The sequence below is a fragment of the Durio zibethinus genome, chromosome 14 (assembly GCF_047325235.1).
Source record: "Durio zibethinus cultivar Kanyao isolate XHJ-2024 chromosome 14, ASM4732523v1, whole genome shotgun sequence".
Classification (NCBI taxonomy): domain Eukaryota; kingdom Viridiplantae; phylum Streptophyta; class Magnoliopsida; order Malvales; family Malvaceae; genus Durio; species Durio zibethinus.
This window is the reverse complement of record NC_143175.1, coordinates 3,469,685-3,497,598: the sequence shown is the minus strand read 5'-3', so window position 1 is coordinate 3,497,598 and position 27,914 is coordinate 3,469,685. Positions and strand designations below refer to the sequence as shown.

The following is a 27,914-nucleotide window of genomic DNA, read 5'->3' as shown; positions in this document are numbered from 1 at the left end:
AATTTGTATATAATTAAATTTATAATCCTTTTATTTTTACAAATTTAACAAATAATTAATAATTAATAAAATTATTTTTACATAAATTAATAATTATGTAAAAAATTAATAATATATACTTATTAAATTTAACAAAATATTTTTTATTTAATTATTTAATATCTATTAAATAATTATATAAATGATATGTTAAATAATTATAATAAATTAATTTTAAAAACTTTAAATTAATAAAATTAAATTAAATAACAAGAAAAGCAAAATTAAATAAAGGAGATGGTCATGTCGCGGCAGAATATATTTGCCCATCAGCCCATGCATTGTAATTGTAAAGACAAAAAGGAGAAAATGAGAGCAGCGATATTATTGAGAAAAATAGGTTCACTGATAATTAAAATTTTCACCGAAGAGATAAAATTTCAGGGTTCTGTTCACTTGAACAGCATTCAATCACTACTGACAGACGAATTCACGATGAGATTAAGACCCTCAATCGTGTCTCACAGGAGGCCATTGGATATCCAAACGGCGCCTGGGTATAAAATTTATGTTTGGAGGGTTTATCTGCAGGAAAACCACATTGAGGTCATTTTAAAGGCTTTATATTCAGTAAGTCTTTCTTGATCTGGAATCCCATTAGATTCTTCTGAAGAAATGTTATTTTTCAAAAAAATCAAAAGCATCTTCAATCAGTCACCCTATCGTCCTCAGCCAAAAACCAAAAGAAAAAAAAATGGAGAGATCATAAGTTTGTTGGATTATTCATTCATGGTTTATTCTTGCTTAACTTGAAATTCCACCTGATTCCTCTGCAGGTCTCAAGAATAATTGGTGAAGTCGATATGATGCTTTACTAACCTGGAATATGATGAAAAACTTATGTTGGTCAAGCAAATTCATTCAGTATTTTCCACATAATCATTGTGTATAAAATTTGTGTTGAGAATATTGACTCAAATCTCATAAGAGATTTGTTTGAGATTTGTTAGAGATTTGTTTGAGATTTATCAGATATTGCTTGATGGACAAGAAGACTTGCAAAAGAAGAATTTCAAGAGAAATATGATTTTAATAGGTAAGTTTGACTTGCAAGAGAAGAATTTTAAAAGAAAAGAGATTCTTAATAGGCAAGTTTGATTTACAGGAGAAGAATTCTAAAAGGAGAGAGATTCTTAATGGACAAGTTTGTATGGTTATAAATATGTGAAATTTCTACAGGGTTAGGTATGAGAAAAAGATGTAAGAGAATTGTAAGATTTTGTGGGATAGATACCTCATAAGAATATTGAGGCTTTACGTCTTATGGGTGTCTTATGGGTGTGTATGTTTGTTTGTTTGTGAGTGGACTAGAAGAGACTGAAAGGGTCCACATAAGTATGGTGTATGAGAGCATATGAGTATGTGTTTGGTTATATTGAAAGGGTGCACAAGGGTTTGAGTTTGTGTTTGTTTGGGTTGAAAATACTCCATAGGACTAGAGGAGATTGAGAGTGTCTTATGAGTATTGATTGTTGAGTGAGGTTGATGATTTAATGTAAGTTTGTAATTCTCTACAACTAGTGGATCTTATTTCTCATCCGTGGATATAGGTCAGTTGGATCGAATCACGTTAAATTATTATCTCTTATGTGTTTAATTTATTGTTTAATTTCGCTTTCGCTGGTGCGATTGAATTTGAGTCTTTTAACCTAACAATTTGTTACCATGTAATCATTTTGATTACCTGCTCCTCCTAATTAGTCCTCAAGGCAATGGAGCCTGGCACAATTGTTTGCAAGCAACACCAATTATCATCCCAATCCATACTCCCTGCGAAATCAATGAAGCAAATTTATTTATGCAAAAAAAATATTTATATATTTGATGCACAATCAGTGTGTAATTATTATACATTATTATTGATGAAACGTATAATAATACCTCATAAAAATAATTTTAAATATGTTTTTAAGATTAAATGTGTTTATTTTTTAGGATTTTAAAATTTTAAAATTAATTTTTATGATATGTCATTGTGTGATTCACTTATAGAAAGTGTATAACATCGTTATATTGACATTGTATCAAATATAAACTCAAAAAAATATACATTTTCTAACATGAATTTAGAGATATGAGTGTTTGGTTTGATTCGATTCGATTAATGTATAATATTATGAATTTTAAAAAATTTATCCTAATTCGAATCAAATTTTTTTAAAAATTGATTTGAATTAAATTTTATTAATTCGGTTCGGTTCATCAGATTTTAAATTTTTATTTTTTTTATAAATTTTTTGATATTATTTAATGTAATATTTAATATATCTAAATAAATTTAAATATAAAAATTTATTTTTATTTTATAAGAATTTAAATATATATAAACTTTAATTAAAAAAATATATTTTGATTTGTTTAAGATATTTTTATTTTTTTACTTCACGATTTGAACTTAACAAAATTATTTACTATCCAAACTTAAATTGAATTAAATAAAAAATTTATTCGATTCAAACGAATATTATGTTTTCGAATCAATTTTTTTTTCTTTCAATAGGAGACTTTAATTACATCTTGGGTCAGATTCACAAAATTTGAATTTTTACACAATAAAAAGAAAGAAAGAACATTGAATTGAAGAAAAATGATAAGATTTCTAACCTTCACATCCAAATTAGCTACATATCCAAGAAGAATTCCTAGAGGTACACCAACCACATAATAGGAACAAATGTTGACATATGCAACCATACTTTGCCAACCAGCACCAACAGCTACACCTGCATTCAAGGCTTTATAATTTGAAGAGCATGCCTGGCAGCAACTTTATGAGATAAAAGTACTTAGAATGCAATTTATACATGCCTGAAAGCACTGGCTGAACACTGTTGAGCAAAATTGAGAAAGAGAGTAGGACAGAAAGGTTAGACACAGATTTTGCTACTTGTTCATTAGTTGTAAACAAGTAACCAATTTGATGACCAAATATCAAACACAGAGCCCAGAAGATGATTCCAAGACAAACTGAGGTAGCTAGGATCATTTTAGTGGAGAATTTAGCAGCTTCTGCATTTCCTCTCCCTAGCTCATTGGAAACACGAACGCTGTAAAAGGCAAACATTCATCAATTTGGCTAACAGCCATGTGATCTGTTAGTAGAGTGCTGGACTGTTAGTTTTGGTTATCAGGATTTGAATCCTAACAGTCTCAAATTCCAAAAAAAAAAAAATCATCAGTTTGGAGGAACTCAGTTGGAATATGGGCAAAGATTGATCAAGGTTTTGGTCAATAATGAAGCAATTACCTAGCTGCTGTCAGGAAGCCAAGACACAACATGAATTCCCAACCTATGATATTGAGGCTGCAAAATGTGGTATAAACTTTAAAACATTTTATGTTTAGCTATCTGAAATGAACAAAAAAAAATAAATTTATGGCACAGTTCTGATCTTACCAAACAGAGAAGGCAGATATGGCAAGTGTGGCATTTTTCATATAACCTGCCAGAAGGACTAGTACAGCATTGTACCACAACTCTAAGCTGTTGAGGATGCAACAGCAACAACATTGAAGAAGATTATGTTATAACCATTTCATAATGGTATTACATAGGATAAAAACATGTAAAATTAACTGTTGCAATAACTTTTAGCCCATTTTTGTTACAGGCTAAAGCAGAAAACTGTCTCCATTGGATACCACTTCTTTGCTGTTGTCAATTTTAACAGTGCACAATAACTGCTACCAAAATGCTATTGTTTTTGAGAATTTAACAGCAAAATTCTCATGTTACTAAAATATATTTGGAAGAAGATTATTATTGTTGTACTTATATTTGTTTTGGAAGAGATAAATGGACTTACCAAAGCATTACCCCTGATGATATTGACAGCTTAATTACTGGAAATAGATCAAGAAAACAAGCTGCATCGAATCCCCTCCATGTATCGGGACACCAGCCACCAAAGACATAGACAAACTCCCCAATTATCACTAACCAAACTGATATGATCATTGAACTCATTGCACCAGGAATCCCCCAATTCAATTTGGTCACAAAGATCCAGGACAAGAATACATGAAGTAGAAATGAACCAGCTGAAAGCCATCCAATTATCATGTTTTTAAGCTGTGCTTGCAAGTATCTCTGGAAGGTAGAGGTAAAGACAAAAGAATACTGAATGGGGATGAACCATAGAGCAATATATCCTGCATTACTTGCTATGTCATCTTCTTCTCCAAGTAGCTTGAAGATAGGCGACGCAAAGATGTAAATAGGTAGCAACAGTGTTGCAGTAGCAAAGTTGATAATACATGATCTTTGTAAGTAAATTCCCATCATGTGGAACTGTTTTGCTCCAAATGCTTGCCCGCATAGCGTCTCAGTTGCGCTAGACATACCCAACTACAACATGAAAATGAAAAACAAGTTATCAGTATGCATTAGGTGTTTGTACTCATTATGAGAATAGTATATTCTCAGTGTTACCAATATTCCATTTGAAAATCGGACAGTGATGATTTGTATCAGGGCATAAGCTGCAAGCTTCAGTTCACCAATGTGTCCAATAAATGCTTGTGTAACCACAAACATTCCAAATGATGTCACTCTAGCTAACATAGCAGGAAATGCAATCCTCCATAGTTTTTTGGATTCCTCCCAAATTCTGAATTTCATATTACTACTGTCTTTTGGCTCTGATTCAACAAGTCTCTCATCCATGTTGATCTGCCCCTTCAGTCTGGCCAAAAGTATGTTGGATTGATAATTGATGAAATGATAAAAACACAGAGAAATGATAGAGCCCTGACCTGAATCAAAATAAACTGCCAGGCACTGATCATATACCTTTTCACACAACAATGTTTGCAGCATTCAGGTGACCAAAAATTGCAGCCAGTTCTAGTCAGTTAGCACTAAGACACCAAAATTGACTATGCTTAAGACTAACTTACATCATTGGCAATTATCTATTGCATAATTAAATGGTTAGGTTTTCTAAAGTCATATTAGTTAATTGGTTATATACATGCTTATGCTAGTGCTTACACAAACATTGAATCAGAAGCCAATTTGCATAAGCATTTCAGGTGTTGGCAGAGAATAAAAAAAATAATATTTGTTCCTTGCAGTGGTTTGTTTATTTTAGGGTTAACGTAATGAGTTCTTCTAGATTATAGTAAAATATTTAATGCGATATTTAAATTATAAAAATTTTTAATATAGTACCAAAGTGTCTTGAGCTATAAACCTGTAAATTTTTCACTCATTATGTGATTAAATTCAAATGATGATACATGACAAACAAATAACATTTTAAATACTACATTAAAAAATTTTAAAATTCAAATATTATATCAAATATTTTATTATAATTTAGGAGTCCTTTATGAGATTATTATTTTTTACTAGTTTTTAGTCGAATCACTTGCACTTGAGGCATAATATCTAGCATATAAGTTCATAATCTACTGTCTATACTTGGCCAGGAAGAAGTTGATCTAATTTCAAAGTCAATGGATAAAAATGATAAATGACAAAAACCTTCCCGAAGTTGCCGACAATCGTATCCTATGTTGATAGACTACTAAAATTTTAGTTATAATAATCGGAGAAAAATCCCAAGTTAATGACCAACCCCTGAAAAAAGTTTGATCCATTGTCCCTCGGAATTTTTTAAATTATTCCATGAATTAAAATTTAAACTACAATAAAAGAAAGAAAAGATAGCATTTAGGTAACCAACTTTCTCAACCAGACGTAGGGCAGTGGACTGGTAGTTTGAACTTAGAAAACATGAATAAGTTTTTGAGGAGAGAAATGAAACATCATTTATTATTGTTGACAGAAGTAAATGTTAGAAAAATTAATAAAAAAAAATATTTTGTTTTAAGATGTGAAGAATACTTTTTTAAGGTAATTATGTCTTTAGGTTATAATAAATCTTAAACTCTCTAATCAGAAGTAGTGAAAATAATTATACTAAAATATTTATTTATAATGAATGAACAGATATAAATTTTTATTCAAATAATTATGACATTCTGTATAATCATGACATTTATAAATAATAATCTATTTATATTTAAATAATAATCTATTTATATTAAAATAATTATGACTATTTATCATATGATAAATATTTTTTTTCAAACATAATTATTTAAAATATGAATAAATTAATACAAAAATTAACTTTACTCATTAATAATTAAATCTTTCTATCAAATGTTGGATGCACTACATTCTAAACTACCAACAATCCCTCACTAGTTTGAAATGTTGGTGCTTAATCTTTTACTTTTTACACAAATAAATATTATGAATACAAAAATGTATCTCTCGATTTAAACTTTCAATTAACATATATATCTTAGAATTCTAACGAAATTGATGGTGTTCACAAATTAAATATTAACTCTTAGTGCTAGAATTGAAGATATAACACACATAATATTTATTTATTTTTCTGTCAAAAGTTTATAACTACTTTTAGCACTATTATGACTATGCGCTTATCCTATTCATAAACATTTACACGAAAGACCTCAATTTTTCTTGTTGAAGTGGCATCACTTCTATGTTTTTATAGATACTTCTATGTTTATATAGGTGGAATTTCTATTATATCTCAATTGCGTTAAACATTTAAAACTGTATTAAAAGTATAAAAATTTATCCTCCTTACGTAATGGATCACACTAATTTCTAAATTTGAATGGATTTTACTAGTACTTAACAGATACATAATAATAACTTATTTTTACCTATTAAACATTAAACTTTGTAATTAGAGGTTACTAATTCAAAGTTAGGTTCTTATTAGTAAGGTTTTAAATTCATTTTGCTTATAATACTACTAACCAAATATTTTAGAATTCAATTTTTTTTATAGTAATTACTACAACGCGAGATTAAATCTCTAACATAATCACTTCAGGCTAATATGTCTAAACTTTTTATTTTGCATATCATTTATATGCTCCAAACATTGAATGAGACATTTTTTAAGAAATAATTAGCTTTGGTTTTGGTCGTTTTCACAATTTTATATTCATAAATTTCAACCATTCTATTTCTATACTTTTATACACCTTTAATACAATTATACTTCTAGTACAATTGAATAAATTCAATGAATAAATCAAACTATTTTAGTCCTTTTAAGTTTTTTTAAGGACCTTTTTATGATTTTACTTTAATAAGTGTACTAAACTTATTAGCTTGTCTAATTTGCTCATAAAATTATACTATAAATTACAAAACTATGGTGGCAAATTTTATTTCTTTTAATTCTTATCGCTCCCACAATGTGCAAGTATGCATTCTTTTATTAAAAAATTTCTCATTCAATTATCAAGATATCATATATACTTAATCAAGTTACTATTTATTTATCTTTTCATTATTTGGTGATTTTTTTTTAAGTAGGAGGCTTCCAAATCCTTCCTCAGTGAAAGATAATTAGTAAATATTATATATCTTAATTTTTTGTTTTCATAAAAGTTTCAAAACTTTTATATTTTAACTCAACATAAGAGTTTACATCAAAAAACAAGTTTCAAATATAATCATGCTTTTATAATCTCAATTTAAGACTTTTCACGTCAATTCATAAATACTTATATGAATCTATTTCATCATGAATACTATTAATAATTTTTTTTACCATGAATAAAATCATTTCCATCACCCAAATAAATCAAATAACATTCCCTTTACTATTATCAAAGTTTTCATATTCACAAAATCTTGGAATCACTCATGGCTTCCAAAGTAAAAATACTTTAAAATTTTCACTACATTTCAAAACTTTTAATAAAATCATAGATGATAAATCATTTTTACAATCCATGAATTTGACCATTTATATAACAAAAAAAATTATCACAATGTGATCAAGATTGTGGCATCAATTTTAGCTTATGACTATTCTAAGCCAACCATAATAATCCACATCATACCTACAAATCATGTATATTTGACTATCGAAGTTATCTCATTTTTAGTGATGACTTTTAGTAAAAATCAACTATCTTAAATGTTATCATGAGTTTCCAATGCATATATTAATTGTCCAATGGTCAACTTCAAGTTCATGACTATTGTAACCTGATTTCAAAATTTTATGAAAACTTTAATTCTCCACTATTGTGCAGCCTATATATCTTTATTATTACCTATTTTTAATTGGTCATAACATTTTTGGATATATAATATATTCAAACTTTACTCATATGACCAATATGCCTATGTACAATAAGACTCTATAGTATATTTAGACCATTTCAAATACTTTCACAATCATTTTGTTGTCAATATGTGCATATTTAGACCATCATATCAATGCATGGCATGAAACATGAATCCAAAGAATCATTTTCATAAAATAGCATAAACAATAATTATAATATGAGTTCTACTCATATTTCATGCAAAAACTTGTGATGAATTTGCATTGATTAAATCATTGATTGGCTAACTCCAAGATTTACGGCTTTTACAAACCAATATTATTATCTAAGCCCATACGTTAATATGGTGTATAACCAGTCACATCCTTTTCATTGTCATGAAACTATTTAAAAATCTTGGAAGCTTGTGCAATTTTCATTTTAATAGCCTGCAAATAACTATTTTTTCGGGTACAAGAAACAAAAATATCTTCATTGTCTTTAGCCAATCATGTATTAATTGGATGATGGCATTTTATCTCCATAATCCATATCTTTCTTATATGTATAAGAAATAAAATTTCATCCCATTAGGTTTGTTTTTGTAATATATAGTAAATTGTACCAGTGTTTTCCATGCCACCACAAAATAGAATTAAACACATGCATGTATTGGTGCCTTTGGAACATTGAATTTGAATGTTCTTTTCTAATTTATAAACATGGCTAATTAGATATTGATAAGCATCCTTCAAAATGCTAGTAACCGATAAATACTTTAATATTTTTAATAACATGCTTTTTCTTTTAATCAAGATCCCATATGCGAAAAGTAATATTGTTTTTGTATAATCATTGATTAACTCTTTGATAGCTATTTATGATTGTTCACAATAAAATTTTATTTTGTAAAATCACTTCTAGTGTAATACATCCAGTAGGCAAAAAGTATGTCACACTGCCCATGTTTATGATAATAACAATTATTTGATTTATTATCCACTAATTAATCCATGAAACACCATATCTTAATAATAATTATTCACATATATCAATTTAATTTTAGTTGATTTTCTTGAAAAGTGAACATTAGTCAAAATTTGAACCAATAATAATTTTTTTAAAAAAAATATCAACATTTGATTTATAAATGACCAACAAACATAGAACCATACAAACAACTTAACTCAATTCATTATCTCAATTTTGATGCCATGATTTAAAAATAAAATTAATATTGCAGCAAAATCTTATTTCTACATATATTATTCACTTACATCTAATTTTTCATGGTAAATTTCTTTATCCATTTTCGATTGTTTTCATAGAAACCATGGGATAATTTGCTTGTTCTATATATAACCAAGATATGATAATTAAACAATCGATCATTCTATTAGAACCCAATTTAATTCGTTATTTAATAATAAGTGATAATTCTTTTGATGGTAGATCAATTCATGTCTTTCTCTTTAATTCTTTTGATGGTAGATCAATTCATATATTTTTCTTTTAAGTTTTTAGGCTATTTTTCATCTCGATCTTTATAAGCATCGATTTTTCAAATAGATATAATACAATTCATTAAACCTAATTGTAGAGCTAATTTCAATATATGTATAAACTTATGCAATATAATCAATATTTTGCATATTGTATTTGATTTTACACACTAATGAAATTAATTTTTAATGTGTTTATCTCATGCAATCAATCTTTTTACTAGTAATTATATAAAAAATAAAATACATACCTCTAATGAAAATCTTTATAAAAATTAACATTTTGGTCCATGGAAACATTAATCCTTTGACCCCTTAAGCCTCTTCTAATTTGATCTCTAAATCATGCCAATTTCTTTTTGTTTTATTTTCCTTATGCAAAATATAAATTTTTTGTAATTACCTTTAAATTGTTAAAAAATAAATAAGAGAAAAAAATAATAGAAAAGAATTTTGACTTTAAGGCATGAAGAACACTTTTTTAAAGGCAATTATGCCTTAAAATATAACAAAGTCTCAAACTCTCTAATCAGAAGTAGTGAAAATAGTTATATTAAAAGATTTATTTATAATGAATGAACAGATCTAAACTTTTATTCAAATGATTATGACCTTCTGTATAATTATAACCTTTATGAATAATAATCTATTTATATTCAAATAGTTATAATCATTTGTCATACAATAATTATTTAAAATATAAATAAAATTAATACAAAAATTAACTTTACTCATTAATAATTAAAATTTTTTATCTAATATTAGATGTATCATATTTTAAACTACAACATAAAATGCTACTGAATTCACCATATTCGAATATGAGTAACATCCAAAATCTCTTGCAAGTCAAAAGAAGTTATAGCAACGAATCCATCCAACTTGCCCAACCTAACTCCTAACACTTGGTTACTAAGCCTCTGCCCATTGGACATATATGGACAAAATTTTGAGATAAACTTAAGTTTTGATTGGATTTTGGGCCTTTGATGTCTTGGATTTCTGCTTTTTAGATCCATGGCTAAATTTTATGCACAAATCCCAAGAAAAGAAAACTGACATTATATTTTGCACAAATCACGAATCCAAACTTTTCATTTTGTATATCATTTATATGCTTCAAACATTGTTGCCTCATTTTTATCATTTTAAGAAATAGTTTATTTTAGTTTTGGTTGTTTCCATAATTTTGTACTTATAAATTTCAACAATTCTATTTTCATACTTCTATACATCTTTAATACAATCATATTTCTAGTATAATTGAATAAACTTAATTAATAAATCAAATCATTTTAGTCCTTTTAAGATTGTTTAATAACTTTTTTATGATTTTACTTTAATAAGTGTACTAAACTTATTAACTTGTATAATTTGCTCATAAAATTATACTAAAATCTTACAATACTATGGTAATAATTTTTATTTTTTTTTATTTTTATCGCCTCTACCATGTGCAAGTATGCATTTTTTTATTAAAGAATGTCTTATTCAATTATCAAGATATCATATATACTTAATTAAGTTTCCATTTCATTTATTTTTTTACTATTTGGTGATTTTCTTTTTTAAGTATAAGGCCACCAAATTTATCCTTAATGAAAGATAATTATCAAATATTATATATCTTAATATTTCTTTTTCATAAAAGTTTCAAAACCTCTATATTTTAACTAAATATAAGAGTTTACATCAATAAGCAGGTTTTGAATATAATCATGCTTTTATAGTCTCATTTTAAGATTTTTTATGTCAATTCATAAATATTTATATGAATATATTTCATCATGAACACTATTAATAATTTTTTTTACCACGAATAAAACCATTTCCATCACCCAAATGGATCAAATAGCATTCTTTTTACTATTATAAAAGTTTTCATATTTACAAGATCTTTGAATCACTTATGGCTTTCAAAGTAAATATACTTTAAAATTTTCACTATATTTTAAAATTTTTAATAAAATCATAGATGATAAATCATTTGTACAATCCATGAATTAAACTATATATATAACAAAAAAAAATTACGATAATGTGATCAAGATTGTGGCATCAATTTTGGCTTATGACTATTTTAAGCCAACCATAATAATCCACATCATACCTACAAATCATGTAAATTTGGCTATTGAAGCTATCTCATTTTATAGTGATGGCTTTTAGTAAAAACCAACTATCCCAAATGTTATCATGAGTTTTCAATGCATATATTAATTGTCCAATGGTCAATTCCAAGTTCATTGACTATTGTAACCTCTAAACTTAATTTCAAAATTTTATGAGAATTTTAATTTTTCCCCATTATGCAGCCTATATATCTCTATTATTTGCCACTTTTAATTGGTCATAACATTTTTGAATATATAATTAAATTCAAACTTTACTCATATGACCAATATGCTCATGTATAATAAGAGTCTATAGTATATTTAGACCATTTCAAATACTGTCACAATCATTTTGTAATCAATATGTTCATATTTAAACCACCATATGAAAGCAAGTCATGAAACATGAATCCAAAGAATCATTTTCATAAAATAGTATAAACAATAATTATAATATGAGTTTCACTCATATTTCATGTAAAAACTCGTAATGAATTTGCATTGGTTAAATAATTGATTAGTTAACTTTAAGATTTACGGCTTTCACAAACCAATATTATTATCTAAGCCCATATGTTAATATGGTGTACAACCAGCCAAATCCTTACCATTGTCATGAAACTATTAAAAACCTCGGAAGCTTGCACACTTTTCATTTTAAAAGCCTACAAAGGGTTATTTTTTCGGGTGTAAGAAACAAAAATATATATTTTTTGTCTTTAACCAATGATGTATTAATTGGATGATGGTATTCTATCTCCATAGTCCATATCTTTCTTATATGTATAAGAAATAAAATTTCATCACATTCAGTTATTTTTGTAATATATAGCAAACTGTACCAATATTCTTTATGTTATCACAAAATGAAATTAAACACACACATGTTTTAGTGCCTTTAAAACATTGAATTTGTATGTTATTTTCTAATTTATAAACATGGCTAATTTGATATTGATAAGCATTTTTCACAATGCTAATAACCAACAAATACTTCAATATTTTTAATGAAATGTTTTTTCTTTTGATCAAGATCCCATATGCGAAAAGCAACAATGTTTTTGTATAACCATTAATTAAATCTTTTATGGCTATTTATAATTTTTACTTTATAATTATTCACAATAAAATTTTATTTTATAAAATCACTTATAGTTTAATACACTTAGTAGGCAAAATACATGTCACACTATCCATGTTTATGATAATAACAATTATTTGGTTTATAATTAATCCATGAAATACCATATCTTAATAATAATTATTCATATATATCAATTTAATTTTAGTTGGTTTTCATGAAAATTGAACACTAGTCAAAATTTGAATTAATAATAAATTTTTTTAAAAAATATCAACCTTTGTTTTATAAATGACCAACAAAAATAGAACTGTACAAATACTTTAACTTAACTTATTATCTCAATTTTAGTGTCATGATTTAAAAATAAAACTAATATTGCAGCAAAATCTTATTTTTTACATATATTCTCCACTTATATCTAATTTTTTATGGTAAATTTTTTTGCCCGTTTTCGATTGTTTTCATAGAAACCATGGGATAATTTTTTTCTTTTATATATAACCAAGACATGACAATGAAATAATCGACCATTCTATCAGAACCCAATTTAATTTGTTACTTGATAACAAGTAACAATTCTTTTGATGATAAATTAATTCATGTCTTTTTCTTTTATGGTTTTAAGCTATTTCTCATCTCGGTCTTTATAAGCATCAATTTTTCAAATATAAATAATACAATTCATTAAACTCAATTGTAGAGCCAGTTTTAATATATGCATAAACTTATGCAACGTAATCAATATTTTGCATATTGTATTTTTACTTTACACACTAATGAAATTAACTTTTAACGTGTTTATCTCATTTAGTCAATCTTTTTACTAGCAATTATTCAAAAAATAAAATACATACTTTTAATGAAGATCTTTATGAAAATTAATATTTTGGTCTATAGAAACATTAATCCTTTGATACCTTGAGCCTTTTCTAATATTGATCTCCAAATCATGCTAATTTCTTTTCATTGAATCTTTCTTATGTGAAATATAAATTTCTTATAATTATCTTTAAATTATTAGAAAAAATAAATAAGAGAAGAAAAATAATATAAAAGAATTTTGGCTTTAAGCCATAAAAAACACTTTTTTAAAGGTAATTATGCTTTTATGATACAACAAAACGTCAAACTTTTTAATCAGAAGTAGTGAAAATGATTATATTAAAATATTTATTTATAATAAATGAACAAATATAAACTTCTATTCAAATGGTTATGACTTTCTATATAATTATAATCTTTATAAATAATAATTTATTTATATTCAAATAACTATTTGTCATATAATAATTATTTTTATTCAAATGTAATTATTTAAAATATAAATAAAATTAATATAAAAATTAACTTTATTCATTAATAATTAAATCTTTTTGTATAATATGAAATGCATTATATTTTAAACTACTCACATAAAATGCTACTGAATTCACCGTGTTAGAATCTGAGTAATATCCAAAATCTCTTGCAAGTGAAAAGAATTTATAGCAGCGAATCCATCCAACCTGCCCAACGTAAATCCTAGCACTTGGTTACTAAGCCTCCGCCCATTAGACAGATGTGGACAAAATTTTGAGATAATCGTAAGTTTTGATTGGATTTTGGGCCTTTGATGTCTTGGATTTCTGCTTTTTGGATTATGCACAAATCCTAAAGAAAAGAAACGGACATTACCATTGGGCATCAATGATCAACCGCGATGCATAAAATTTTAGAAATCGAAACTAAAAATTTTATAAAAATCAAACATGAAATTTCATAATTCTAACTACAATTAAAAACACAACTAAAAGTATTTTTATTAATTGGTTTTAAGCTTGAAGTAGGCTTTGATTATTTTCCGCTTCTGATTTTATCAACCAACGATTGAGGCGTTCAGATGCTTTTTTAACCTGAAAAAAAAAAAATCCATATCATTTTAGAACCAATTGGATTTCTTTTGCCAGTAGAATCAATTGGGTTTAGGAGTGATAAGTACAAAATGAGTTTTGAGTAAAAATTTTTATCTTCGAGCAATCTTCTTATTTTAAAATGAAAAAAAAAAAAGCTTTCATTTCATGAGAATTTGCATTGTAATTGCTAATTACCTGCTCATCCCAATCTGTTCTCCACACTATGAAAGCAAGAATGAATGTTTGTAATGCCACTCCACAGAGCATTCCAATCCATAAACCCTAAAAATGTCATACATATATATAATGTCAATTTAATTAATAACAAATTTATATAAAATGTCGAATATATCAAAAAAAATCTCAAAAGGTCAAAAAAGTTGTTAATTTTAAGATAAAGGGAGTAAATATTTACTATATGTGAAAACACACACACACACGTGTGTGTGTGTATATATATATATATATATATATTCCTTCATAGTTCTTACCCTAACTTGAAGATGCAGTACATATCCAAGCACAGCTCCAAGAGGTAATCCTGCTGCATAATAAGATCCCAAGTTCACAATTGCAACCATACTTTGAAAACCAGCTCCAATCGCTATACCTGAAACAATATTTCAAAAGTATAGATATATATATATATATATATTAAATCCCTCTTTTATAAAAAAGAAAAAAAAATTACATGCAATATATATGCTTAATTTTAGTAGGGAAAAGAAACAAAAAAAATTCCATAGATTCTCCACAATTTATCATTATGGCAAAGTACTTGTTGCTTTTGCCGGAAAAACCCTCAAAAAACATATAAATGAAACCTGATAGTACTGTTTGAATGCTGTTGAACAAGATTGAGATGGCAAGAAGAGTTGAGAGACTTGAGATAGCTTCTGCAACTTGTTCATCACTGGTAAACAAGTAGGAAATTTGACCCCCAAATACCAAACACAAAATGAAAAACACCATTCCAATGCAGACTGAAGTGCTCATAATTGTTTTTATTGAAAATTTCACTGCCTTGGCATTTCCTCTCCCTAATTCATTCGCAACGCGGACTCTGTAAAAATAATTTTGAAAGTAGACAAAAATTAAAAAAAGAAAATTTAGATGTTAATTATATATGTTGAGGGAAGGGAATTTGATATAAAGGAAGGGGAAGAAATGTTATGAATTATGTAGAAAAAACATTACATTGATGCACCCATGAAGCCTAGGCTGATCATGAATTCCCATGCATTGACATTGAGGCTGCAGAAAATAATTTTTTTTTTAATTAGCAGATAATTTAATTTATTAAGCTTCGTTTGGATTCCATCCTACTGTAACATGGAATTCAAAGGCGTTTGGGTCCCTAACTGCATCATAGGGCGCATTTGGATAGCATTAGAAGCGGGAAGAGTCTAGTGGCTCATTGGATCTTAGTGCAATCGACTGCCTTACTTAGTAGGGCAATCGACTGTCTTAGTATAAAATTAAAAAAGAAAGAGAAATTTCAATTATATGGCAGTCAAATGCCTTAGCTAGAATAGTTGATTGTCATATGCAATCTCATCATCACAACTATATTTGCATCAAAATGCATATTTTCACTATTAATTTTAATATCATCATTACAGTATTCAATTTTACTATTATAATAATTAATTTTACTATTATTGTCATAACATCTAGATCCGGGGACCTATCGCTAGACATTGACTTTAGGGAGTCGTCACCAATCTTTTTTGTCTAGGTGCGATTGGCCACCTATGGAATCTGTCATTTTAGGGAACACCTAAGTTTAAGGGTCCCTAGAAAAATAGGTTCGGATCTGCTAACCAGAACAGGGTTCGGGAGTTCGGTTACGTGTGAGGAAGGTTATAGCACCCTCACAACGCCCATCAAAAGATTGTACCAGCTTAAATTTATGTTATCCAAAAGCCTTAAAATTTTATCAAGTAATTAATTATTGAAAATTTTTCTCAATTGACTCTAATACTTTTAGCAGAAAATTGAGAAAATTCCCTCACCTCAAGAGTATGCAAGAAAAACTACTGTTTCACTTGCAGAGGCTCCGTCGTCGGATTAGTCAAAGAAAAATCAAAATAAAAATCAAAATAGAAAGGAATGAAAGAATGATTTTTTTTTTTGTGTAAGAAAAATTGATACTTTCAACTTTTCCCCAAAAATATTTTTTGAAAATTTCGATTTTCAAGGAAAATTGATACTTTCAACTTTTCCCCAAAAATATTTCTTTGAAAATTTATTTTTTTTTTTAAGGAAAATTGATACTTTCAACTTTTCCCTAAAAATATTTTTTTGGAAATTTTGATCTTTAAGGAAAATTGATACTTTTAACTTTTCCTCAAAAACCCTTTTTGAAATTTATTTTTAAGGAAAATTGATACTTTCAACTTTTCCCTAAAAATATTTTTTTTGGAATTTTTGATTTTTATTTAAAGAAAATAGAATAATAAAAAAATAAAAAATAAAAATAAATAAAGAAAAGTAAAACAAAAATAAAAATAAAATAAAGATAAAAAGAATATTAAATAAACCTAATCTAATAAATAAATTAATTAATTAATTAAAAAAAAAAACCTAGAGCGGCTCGGCTCGGCTCGGCTCGACTCAAGGCAGGGAAACGGCTCGGGGGGAGCGGCTTGGAAGCTCGGCTCGGCTCGACTCAGCTTGGAGGAGGGGCAGCACGCGCGGGTCAGGAAAGCGGGTCGACGCTCGGGTCGGGTCGGGTTCGGTAAAACGCGCGGATCTTCTAGTTACTTAAGGCCAAAATGACGTCGTTTTGAGAAGGTATAAAAGGCAATCCCCTTCGTTTTTCGGCAGAACGCTCCTCCCCTCTCTCTCTCTTCTTCCCTTTTCCTCTCCCTTCTCTCTAAAAGCTGAAGAACACAGGTGCCGGATTCTAGAAAATGTCGTCAAAATTTAGAAATTTCACCGGAAGTTGGCCGGAATATCACCGATTTTTGGGATTCTTCGTCGAAAACTGGGCAGGTCGCCGGAAACTTCAATGTTCGTCGGAATTGTTGCCGGAAAATTCAAATTTCGTCAGGATTCTTGAATTGTTGCCGGAATTGTTGAAGAACACCTGCTTCTTGAATTTATACACTATACTTTTCTGAAAATAGTGTATGCTATGCAATGTGCATGATTTTCAATGCATGCTATGCAAATGTTGGCCAATTAATTCCTGTTCAATGTATGGTACTCAAGTTTCTCAAGCTCTTTTTTCTTTCTTGGGTGTCAAGCCCTTTGATTCCTCAAGGATCCAATTGCACTGCTCTTCTAAGATCGAACCAGTGTAGCTCTCAATTGTCCTTTCCACTCACATTCTTTCCCTGTTCAGTTTCTCAATACTTTGGAATAAGCTTCATCAATCGATCATCCCTTGACCATCATTCAATGAATTTCTCAGCACTAGCAAATTTCAAAACAAATTTCATCCACCATCACTGGGTCCTTGTCTCAGCATCAACCATTCCAAAACAAACTCTGTCCACTGATTGTTCCCACCATTCGACTAATTCATCCTTGTACTCATCACTTGGTTGTATCGCTTTTCAAGATTTGCCCCATCATATTCTTTATTTGGTCACATCATACATCCTTCTAAATCATCTCTTTTAGGTTTCTACCATTTCTTCATCATCTTAGATTTCTTTTCAAATGAATGTAAGATTCTTTTAAACACATATTCATTCATTCATTATCATTTCAATTCTTGACAAATATAATGCAATCAAGCATTTTCTCAATTCATTCTAGGGGTGAAACAATAAGAGAACAGAAGGTGAATTATGGTAAAGATAATCAATGGAGATCTATTTTGGTAGAAAATAAATGGGAAAGAAAATAAATTTGATGTCATTGAGGTGAATGGTATGTCCAAATGATGAATATTCAGACAATTTTCAACATTAATCTAGGATTCTTTTTCAAAAACTCATTCCATTTACTGTTGAAGTCATCTTGAGCTTGGCGAACTCTGCCCCAGTCTTTGAGAGATCTTTAGATGTCTTTGATCTTTCATTCATGTGAGCCATTTGACCTGGATCTTTTTTTTTTTTGGTACCAAAATCACCCTTTCAGGTTTTCAATTTGAATCTTTTTTTTTATTTTTTCATTTTCTCATTTTTTCCCCTTTTTTTTTTCTTTTTTTCTCTTTTCTCATTTTTCATCCATTGTTGATATCTTTCATGTAGCATGATTCCATTGCTTCATCATGAGCATGTATTTGCTCAACCTATGATCATTTAAGTTGGGTATTCACACTTGATCCAAATGGACTTTTCAAGGTTGTAACGTAGGCCAAAGTGAAGGGTCATAAAAAAAATGGATATAATAGGCTCAAAACATGTATTAAAAAGGTTCAAAACCAAAGGATCATTCGATACAACTTGGCATTTTACCCCCACATCGTTTCACTACTTTTTCTTTCCTCACACAAAAGATTCTCATTACTTTGCCCCAAGTCATGTGTGGCTTTTATTTTTCTTTTGCTTTTCTTTCTCTTTCCATTTTTGAGACCTTTTGTGGTGTTTTTTTTTCTTTTTTTTTTTCAAAATTTACCCTTCAGTGTAGAGGGTGATCCTTGGTTGGGGTTCTTAAAAAAAAAATGATAAGCTCAAAGGGGTAACAATAAATGGTTTTTTAAATGGTAAAAGAAAGATGGCCATTTTTCATCTCAATTGTGAATACCTTTCTTGAACATCATCTATTGAACAAAGCTCATGAACTTGTATAAAAGATTGCACACCTTCAAAACATATCTATTTCACCTTCAGTAACAGCTTACTTTTTGCTCAAATCATCTCCTCACATTGATGTGGATGAGTTCTCAAAATTAAATCCCAGAATTATTGTTATCATTGTCTAAATATTCATCATCTGAAATTTAAGAATGGGAATGTGAAGTTATGGAAGGTAATAGGGCATGGAATAATGGTCAAGTGAAAGAGAAAAATGTAATGAAATGCATTGACTTGCCTTTATTAAAATGATAACAAGTGAAGTCATATTGCAAAAAAAATCTAACATTGTTTGAAAAGAAATCCTAAAATGACAGAAGAAACCTTCAACCAGCCTTATCTCCATTTTTAAAATTGTCCCCCTATGCGATCAGGTGAAGAATCTCTATTGACATCTTGCCCTTCAATTCATTATGAATCTTCGGATCCTTTCTGTTCTTGACTTTCACTCAGAGTGCTAACATTAGATATTGTTGCTTTTCCTTGATCAAAACTTACCATTCCATCATTGATCAACCATTGCACCTTATACTTTAAAGCAGTGCAATTTTTAGTAGAATGGTCAGTAATTCCATAATGGTAGTCACAACGGGCTGTAGGATCATACCACTTTGGATAGGATGGTTTAAGTGGTTCCACATAGCTGGAGGCAATCAAGTGGCTATTATAGAGTTCTCGATATAACTCTGTATAAGTCATAGGGATTGGATCAAATACAGGTTTTTCTCGAGTAGTCCGTTGTTCTCGTGAGCCACTTGATGGGTTAGTAGGACGAATTTGGGTTCTTACAGGAGCTTGAATGTTAAGGCGATAAGTGGATGAATAAGATGGTTGTGGGGCTAGCTGGTATGGGTAGGATGAGGCATTATTCATAGCAGGATAGTATAGAGAGTAACCTTGGGATGGATAGGGTTGATAATCCCCGAATTGTTGTCTATCAAAGCTCACAGCTTGAGCTTCAATTTCTTTCTTTTCTGATGCCTTCTTGGTTTCTCCTCCTTTCAACTTGCCATTTTTTATGGCACTTTCAATAATTTCTCCAGAGATCACCATGTCGGTAAAATTCTTAGTTGCATTCCCTATCATCTTTTCATAATAGAGAGGCTTCAAAGTACTGACAAATAACACTGTAGTTTTTTTCTCAGTCAAAAGAGGTTGTACTTGAGAAGTAATATCCCTCCACCTCTGGGCATACTCTTTAAAAGACTCATTTGACTTTTTCTCTAGATTTTGTAAAGATAAACGATCAGGGGCCAAATCGATGATGTGTTGGTATTGACTGATGAAGTCATGAGCCATATCGCTCCAAGAGCGAATGTGAGTCCTATCCAACTGAACATACCACCTGGCAACAGAACCAGTAAGGCTATCCTGGAAGACATGCATCAAGAGTTTTTCATCATGTGCATGAGCTGTCATCTTTCTGTAATACATGGTGATGTGGGTTTTGGGGTACTTTGTACCGTCATATTTTTCAAACTTCGGTACTTTAAACTTATGGGGGATAACCACATCAGGAACTAGGCAGAGCCCAGCAGCATCAACTGACCCATAAAAGCTAAATCCTTCCACAGCCCTTAGCCTTTGCTCTAGCATGCTAATCTTGAAACTTTCCTCAGTTTCTACTCTCATCTTTTCCTTTTCCTTCTCTTTTAAATCATCTAGATCAGGAATTGGTTCTGTTACCTTTTCAGTAAAGACAGGATTTATATAGCTATTATACTGTCCTGGGTTGAAAGCTGATGGCATTCCAGGATGTGCGAAATGTTGTGACGAGACCTCTTGAGCAGACTGGGCCTGAAGTGAACCAAAACCTGGAGGGTACAAAGGGTCAGCCACTTCTTGTAATGGGAAAACTTGTTGGCTTATATTTTTTGTAACTATTTTTCCTTTATTCATGTTATTAAGAGCCTCCAGAATCTTGCTTAGTTCACTTTCAATCTTCTCCTGAGCTTTTTCTAGCTTTTCAAATCTATGAGAACTTTCTTCCTCCATTTGCCTTGCTCTGGACCTTGTGTTGTATGGATGAGCAGGGTTTTCGCTAGATGGAGTTATCCTGGGACCTTGAGTATCATACTTATGCTTAGAAATGTTATGCTATGCTTTATGTATGGTGCTCAAATGAAATGCACATTTTTTTAAATAAAATCTAGTATGAAATGGATGCAAATGATTGTGTTAAAACATGGTCATGAAAATAATGCAGATGCATAAAATCAGACAAACAATACAGTTAGTTTCATGGATGAGATGAAAATGATGTTGATGCATAATGTTACATATGGTAATGAAAATGATACACAAAGTTAAACAATCAAAATGATTAGATAAACACCTTTTTTGTGTCTTAACTTCAAGGTATATCTATCATTGGGTAGAAATGGTTCTATCCTAGGTTTAGGCACTCTTAAGGTTCATTATATGCGGTTTTAGGGTCAAAGTCTAAAGGTCCTCAAATTGTTCCTTACATCTTTGTCCATCACAGACTAGTAAGGCACCCTAATCCTCACCCATTATAGGCTACAAGCGGAAAAGGTTCAATTTGAGTGAGAGTATTTCGCTAGCCACTGCGGAGGTATTAGACCTCACGAAAGCAATAGGTACTTTACTCCCTTCTAGAGGGACGGAGCTCGGGTGTAGAGCTCATGTTATGCATATGCACATGAATGACATAATTAACCAAGCAAATACACATAAATGAATAATAACACATATATACAAGAAGGGTTTAATTTTATTTAGCTTTTGGATAACACAAATTATTTGCTGACCTGACTCTCAAAGTCCCCAGTGGAGTCGCCAAGCTGTCATAACGTCTAGATCCGGGGATCTATCGCTAGACATTGACTTTAGGGAGTCGCCACCAATCTTTTTTGTCTAGGTGCGATTGGCCACCTATGGAATCTGTCCTTTTAGGGAACACCTAAGTTTAAGGGTCCCTAGAAGAATAGGTTCGGGTCTACTAACCAGAACATGGTTCGAGAGTTCGGTTACGTGTGAGGAAGGTTATAGCACCCTCACAACGCCCATCAAAAGATGGTACCAGCTTAAATTTGTGTTATCCAAAAGCCTTAAAATTTTACCAAGTAATTAATTATTGGAAATTTTTCTCAATTGACTCTAATACTTTTAGCAGAAAATTGAGAAAATTCTCTCACCTCAAGAGTATGCAAGAAAAACTATTGTTTCACTTGCAGAGGCTCCGTCGTCGGATTAGTCAAAGAAAAATCAAAATCAAAATCAAAATAGAAAGGAATGAAAGAATGATTTTTTTTTTGTGTAAGAAAAATTGATACTTTCAACTTTTTCCCAAAAATATTTTTTGGAAATTTCGATTTTCAAGGAAAATTGATACTTTCAACTTTTCCTCAAAAATCTTTTTTTTGAAAATTTATTTCTAAGAAAAATTGATACTTTCAACTTTTCCCCAAAAATATTTCTTTGAAAATTTATTTATTTTTTTTTTTAAGGAAAATTGATACTTTCAACTTTTCCCTAAAAATATTTTTTTTGGAATTTTTGATTTTTATTTAAAGAAAATAGAATAATAAAAAAAATAAATAAAGAAAAGTAAAACAAAAATAAAAATAAAATAAAGATAAAAAGAATATTAAATAAACCTAATCTAATAAATAAATAAATAAATTAAAAAAAAAAAACCTGGAGCGGCTCGGCTATCGGCTCGGCTCGGCTCGGCTCAAGGCAGGGAAACGGCTCGGGGGGAGCGGCTTGGAAGCTTGGCTTGGAGGAGGGGCAGCACGCGCGGGTCAGGAAAACAGGTCGACGCTCGGGTCGGGTCGGGTTCAATAAAACGCGCGGATCCTCTGGTTACTTAAGGCCAAAACGACGTCGTTTTGGGAGGGTATGAAAGGCAATCCCCTTCGTTTTTCGGCAGAACGCTCCTCCCCTCTCTCTCTCTTCTTCCCTTTTCCTCTCTCTTCTCTCTAAAAGCTGAAGAACACCGGTGTCGGATTCTAGAAAATGTCGTCGGAATCTGGAAATTTCGTCGGAAGTTGATCGGAATATCATCGATTTTTGGGATTCTTCGTCAGAAACTGGGCAGGTCGCCGGAAACTTCAATGTTCGTCGGAATTGTTGCCGAAAAATTCAAATTTCGTCAGAATTTTCGTCGGAATCTGAAAATTTCCCAGAAATTTCCAGAAAAATTTTTCGCCAAAAATTTCTAAAAATTTTTTCTCACTCCCAGAACACTCCTAAACTTTTCCTAGCTTCCTATACGCCTCATTTTCTCTCAAATCAGTAGCTTTGCTTATTGTTTTCTCCCTCCAGCATCTGTTCCAGAAGGTGCCTTTTATAGGGGTTGATCAGGAGTTCCTGATCAATCCCAATTCCTCCTTGGACGGGGATTCAATCTTTGAATCCAATTGGACTCTTCTGATTGAGTTCCCCTCCACAGTGGGATTCTTCATCTTTTAATCCCAGCCATCCAAAATTAAAATCAAAATAAAAAAAATACTAGATAATTAGAAAAGATAAATCAAAAGATATTATAGTATAAAAAAAATTAAAAAATAATATCTGAAAATCGGGAAAAAATCAGAACAGATAATTTAAAAAAATAATAACAAATAAAATAAGATAAACCCAAAAATATATTACAAAACAAAAACAAAAAAAATAATAATAATATAATAATAATAATAAATATATAACTACATACATATAAATCTAATCTAATAAAAAAAATAAATATATATTAATACATAATAATAATAATAAATAATAAAATACAAAAAAAATAAAAAAAAATACAAGATAAAAATTGAATTGGGTCTTACCAATTTGGGCCAGGCCCAATTGATATGGGCCTAGACCCAATTGGTGTCTACAATTATTGTTATTTTAAATTTTATCTAAATCAATCCCACTACTCATACAAATATAGACTATTTGGTAAATCGGATCATAAAAGCAAAAGAAAAGTAAATTAATTAGTTTCGGTTAGAAACTCAACTTACCAGATGGAGAAAGCATCAATGGCAATGGTTGCATTTTTCATATATCCAGCCAGCAAGACAAGTATGGCATTGTACCACAACTCTAAGCTGTTAATTAGAAAATTAATTTAAAAGATTAATTGATTAGAGAATACTGGATTTTAGAAATTTTCAAATTTCTATTAGATAAGAGGCGTAAATGACTGCAAGAAATTGAAGATTACCAAAGCATGAGGCCAGAGGCCATGGAGAGCTTGACTACTGGCAATAGGTCATAGAAGGCAGCTTTGGAGAAACCTCCCCATGTACTGGGGCACCAACCTCCAAAGATGTACACAAACTCGCCTAGAACCATAGCCCAACTACATATGTTCAAGGAACCCATTGCCCCAGCAACCCCCCAGTTAAGTTTGTAAACCAGGATCCAAGACAATAACAAGTGAAGAACAAATGAAGCAGCACTTAACCACCCAACAATCAAGTTTTTGAGCTGAGCTTGGAGGTACATCTGGATGGTGAGTCCAAAGACCATATAATAAAGCATGGGAATAAACCATAGAGAAATTGTCCCAGCTGCATCTGCAATCTCATCTTCCTGTCCAAGTAGTTTGAAGATTGGTGTAGCAAAAAAGAACACGGGGAGCAATATCGTCGCTGTAAGGCCATCAACAATCCATGATCGTTGCAGGTATATTCCCATCATATGGTGCTGTCCTGCTCCAAATGCTTGCCCACATAAAGTTTCAGTTGCACTCGACATCCCAATCTTTCAGATTACATGAAAAAAATAAAATAAAATTTTAAGTACTATTTAACAAGAAAAATCAGTGAATGTAAAGTTGATTCATGAGAGATAGTTTACTTACCAGTATACCATTGATAAAACGTACGAAAATGCTTTGAACGAGAGCATAAGTGGCAAGCTCAACTTTGCCAATGTGACCAAGAAACGACTGTGTCACAACAATCATTCCAAAGGAAGTAACCCTAGCCAACATCGAAGGGAAAGCAACCCTCCATATTGTCTTTGTTTCAATCCAAACTCTTCTTTTTAGATCAGTCTTGGCTTCTTCTTCTTCTCCATGTGCAAGAAACGTCTGCTCCAAATTGTCATCCATGGCTACCTAGCTCTGCAAAGTGAGATAAAATTGAGAAAATTAGGGTTAAGGCAACTAATTTTTAAGGCTGGCAGGACTTGCTTGGTTTCAATGGGCACTTAAATGGATTTCCCAGCCTTTGAACTTTAAACTGTTTTTTGTACCTAAAGTTACCAACAGACCTAGCTAGGATTTTTGTTTTATCAGACTTGGGAAATGCTTTTTGATTAGAAAAAAATATGCCCCCAATCTCAAACTGGTCCTTCTCCAATTGGAAAAATTGTTTTATTGAATACATTAATACGGTATTATTTCTCAACATTTGAGTGGGGAGTAGAGAAAATAAGCTGGTGAAATAGTTGACTGGTAGCTTAGTTGGTTGAGAACAGAGGCAGATCTAACTTTAGAATTAGGTTGTTCATCAATCTTCTATAAATTGATAAATAAGAGATTTTTAAAAAAAAAATTCTTTAAACGCTCCTAAAATTTTTTCATGGATATTCAAAATATTAGAAAAAAATTTTCAAAAAAAAAATTAGACTTCCTCAAAAAAATTTTCATTGTGTCAAGTCAACAATTAATAAATTTATTGACAATTTTTTATATATATTATAAATTGATACTTAACAAGATCTTGAATACGTCACTTGTTGAGATTGTTCTTTTCTAGCATTGATGAATTATCAATTATTTTATTGACTTACAAAAAGCACCTTGTTGGAGAAATAGTGACCATGCAATTGAAATTTAAATTTTTTATAATATAATTTAATGTTGCAAGTTCCTAATAATGTAGTAAACATTTATACCCCACAACTAAAGTCTTCGTACCAAAATTCTAAAATAAATTCCCTACCAAAGTTCATAACATTTAAGATTTTTTTCTTTGGTGTAACATTTAAGATTGTTTAAATTAAAAAAAAAAAAAGAAAAGGAAGAAGTGAACAGAAATTCATCACCAACCAAAATTCAGTCAACATTGGATTGGTGAGTGATGCAAGTAGAAAAACATTTTTATAATAAATTAAAAAAGATTATTTTGCATGCCATGATTTTTTTTTATGAAGTTCTTAATCTATCTTTAAAATTTTTTATCTAATTACATATTTGATTCAAAAAAATATTATACGTTTAAACTTTCTTAAACTCATAAATTTTAAATGTTAATTGTAATAAATATATCAATTAATTCAAAGAATAATCAACCTACATGTCATGATTTAATAATACATAAAGATTATAAAATTTTAAGATTCTAAATTTAAATTTTATTATGTATATTTAATCTATTAGTTATATTTTAATACGTTCTAATTTAATCTTTTAAACCCTAAACAGTTAGCATGGAAAGAGCCTTTAGCTTGGATTGAACTTCAAGACTGGAATTCGCTACTGCCCAGAATTCCAAGATTAAAATAAAGAGATAGTCTCGTGAAGTTGGAAAATGAAAAAGAATAAAATTTAAAATTTAACTGGGTAAGTATATATAATTATTTTTAAAATATAATATTTAATAATTTTAAGATTTAAGATTTAATTTTTACAATTTTTTTTATTTTTAAACTACAACTTATTTCGGAGACAACAGTAAAAATGTTGAATAAAAAACAGACATTCAATGATTAATCATTATTTAATTTGACGAACTTTTGACAAGAAACGGAGACATTCAGCAATTCAAACGACAACAAAATCAAATGCTGGTAAATTTATTTGCTGCTTCATTAATCATAAGCAGTTAGATTCTCTGATTAGACTTAGCAAAATAATATTTTTTTTTATCTACCTTTTAATATTCTAATCAAACAGAAGCATGCTTGGCATATAAAAATTTGAAAACAAATCTATTTCATGTCATCATTTATGTCAGTTTGGCCAAATAATTTTCGTTCACACAAATCTTTTTCATGTCATCATTTGGGTCGTTTAAGTCAAATAATCGAGTCTCAATCAATTTAAAATACGTTTAATTATATATAGGGAGGTTAATAATGTAATTTTACTTATGTTCTATATTATTTTTAATGATTTAATATTTATAAAAAAAAGTTAATTAAGTGTTTAAATTTTATTTTTGTCAAATATTTTATATCATTAACTAACACGGTTAATCAAAATATTAATATAACAAATACTTATCAATAAAAATATGGAATATGCTATGATATTATCTTTTTTTGTCTAATTAACTTATTGGTAATAAAATAATGTACAAAATAAAATTTTAATTTTTAATCATATATTTTTTATAAATATTAAATCATAAAACGATAAAATTGAGGAATGACATTAATCATATTCCCTTATATATATAATGTAAATGTAATCAATTAGTGCTATCTATAATTATTAGTCACAT

The 27,914-nt window shown here is 29.5% G+C and overlaps 1 protein-coding gene and 1 pseudogene across 2 annotated transcripts; both read right to left on the bottom strand.

Moving 5' to 3' along the window:
• Positions 1-783: 783 nt before the first annotated feature.
• On the bottom strand, positions 784-9,467 carry LOC111295072 (protein DETOXIFICATION 24-like; annotated as a pseudogene).
• A 5,048-nt stretch (positions 9,468-14,515) lies between these two features.
• On the bottom strand, positions 14,516-26,053 carry LOC111294959 (protein DETOXIFICATION 24-like). Of its 2 annotated transcripts, none has more exons than XM_089743183.1 (9): positions 25,720-26,053; positions 25,325-25,588; positions 24,683-25,224; positions 24,480-24,566; positions 15,947-16,003; positions 15,574-15,812; positions 15,241-15,359; positions 14,945-15,031; positions 14,516-14,749 (listed from the first exon to the last, which is right to left on the bottom strand). In XM_089743183.1, exons 2-9 carry the CDS (start codon positions 25,574-25,576, stop codon positions 14,669-14,671), a joined length of 1,464 nt encoding a protein of 487 aa, XP_089599309.1. In that variant the 5' UTR covers positions 25,577-25,588; positions 25,720-26,053; the 3' UTR covers positions 14,516-14,668. The 2 variants fall into 2 exon arrangements, with proteins under 2 accessions (XP_089599309.1, XP_089599308.1); XM_089743182.1 differs by having other exon boundaries at positions 25,738-26,053.
• Between the last annotated feature and the right edge of the window lie 1,861 nt (positions 26,054-27,914).

Bases quoted from the DNA above. Each gene is read 5' to 3' on its own strand.
- LOC111294959 (XM_089743183.1), bottom strand. From the start codon at position 25,576: ATGGATGACAATTTGGAGCAGACGTTTCTTGCACATGGAGAAGAAGAA. The intron at 15,813-15,946 runs GTAATGTTTTTT...TTATTTTTACAG, and splicing joins GGCTTCATGGGTGCATCAAT to AGTCCGCGTTGCGAATGAAT. The intron at 15,032-15,240 runs GTAAGAACTATG...TGACATTTTTAG, and splicing joins TACTGCATCTTCAAGTTAGG to GGTTTATGGATTGGAATGCT.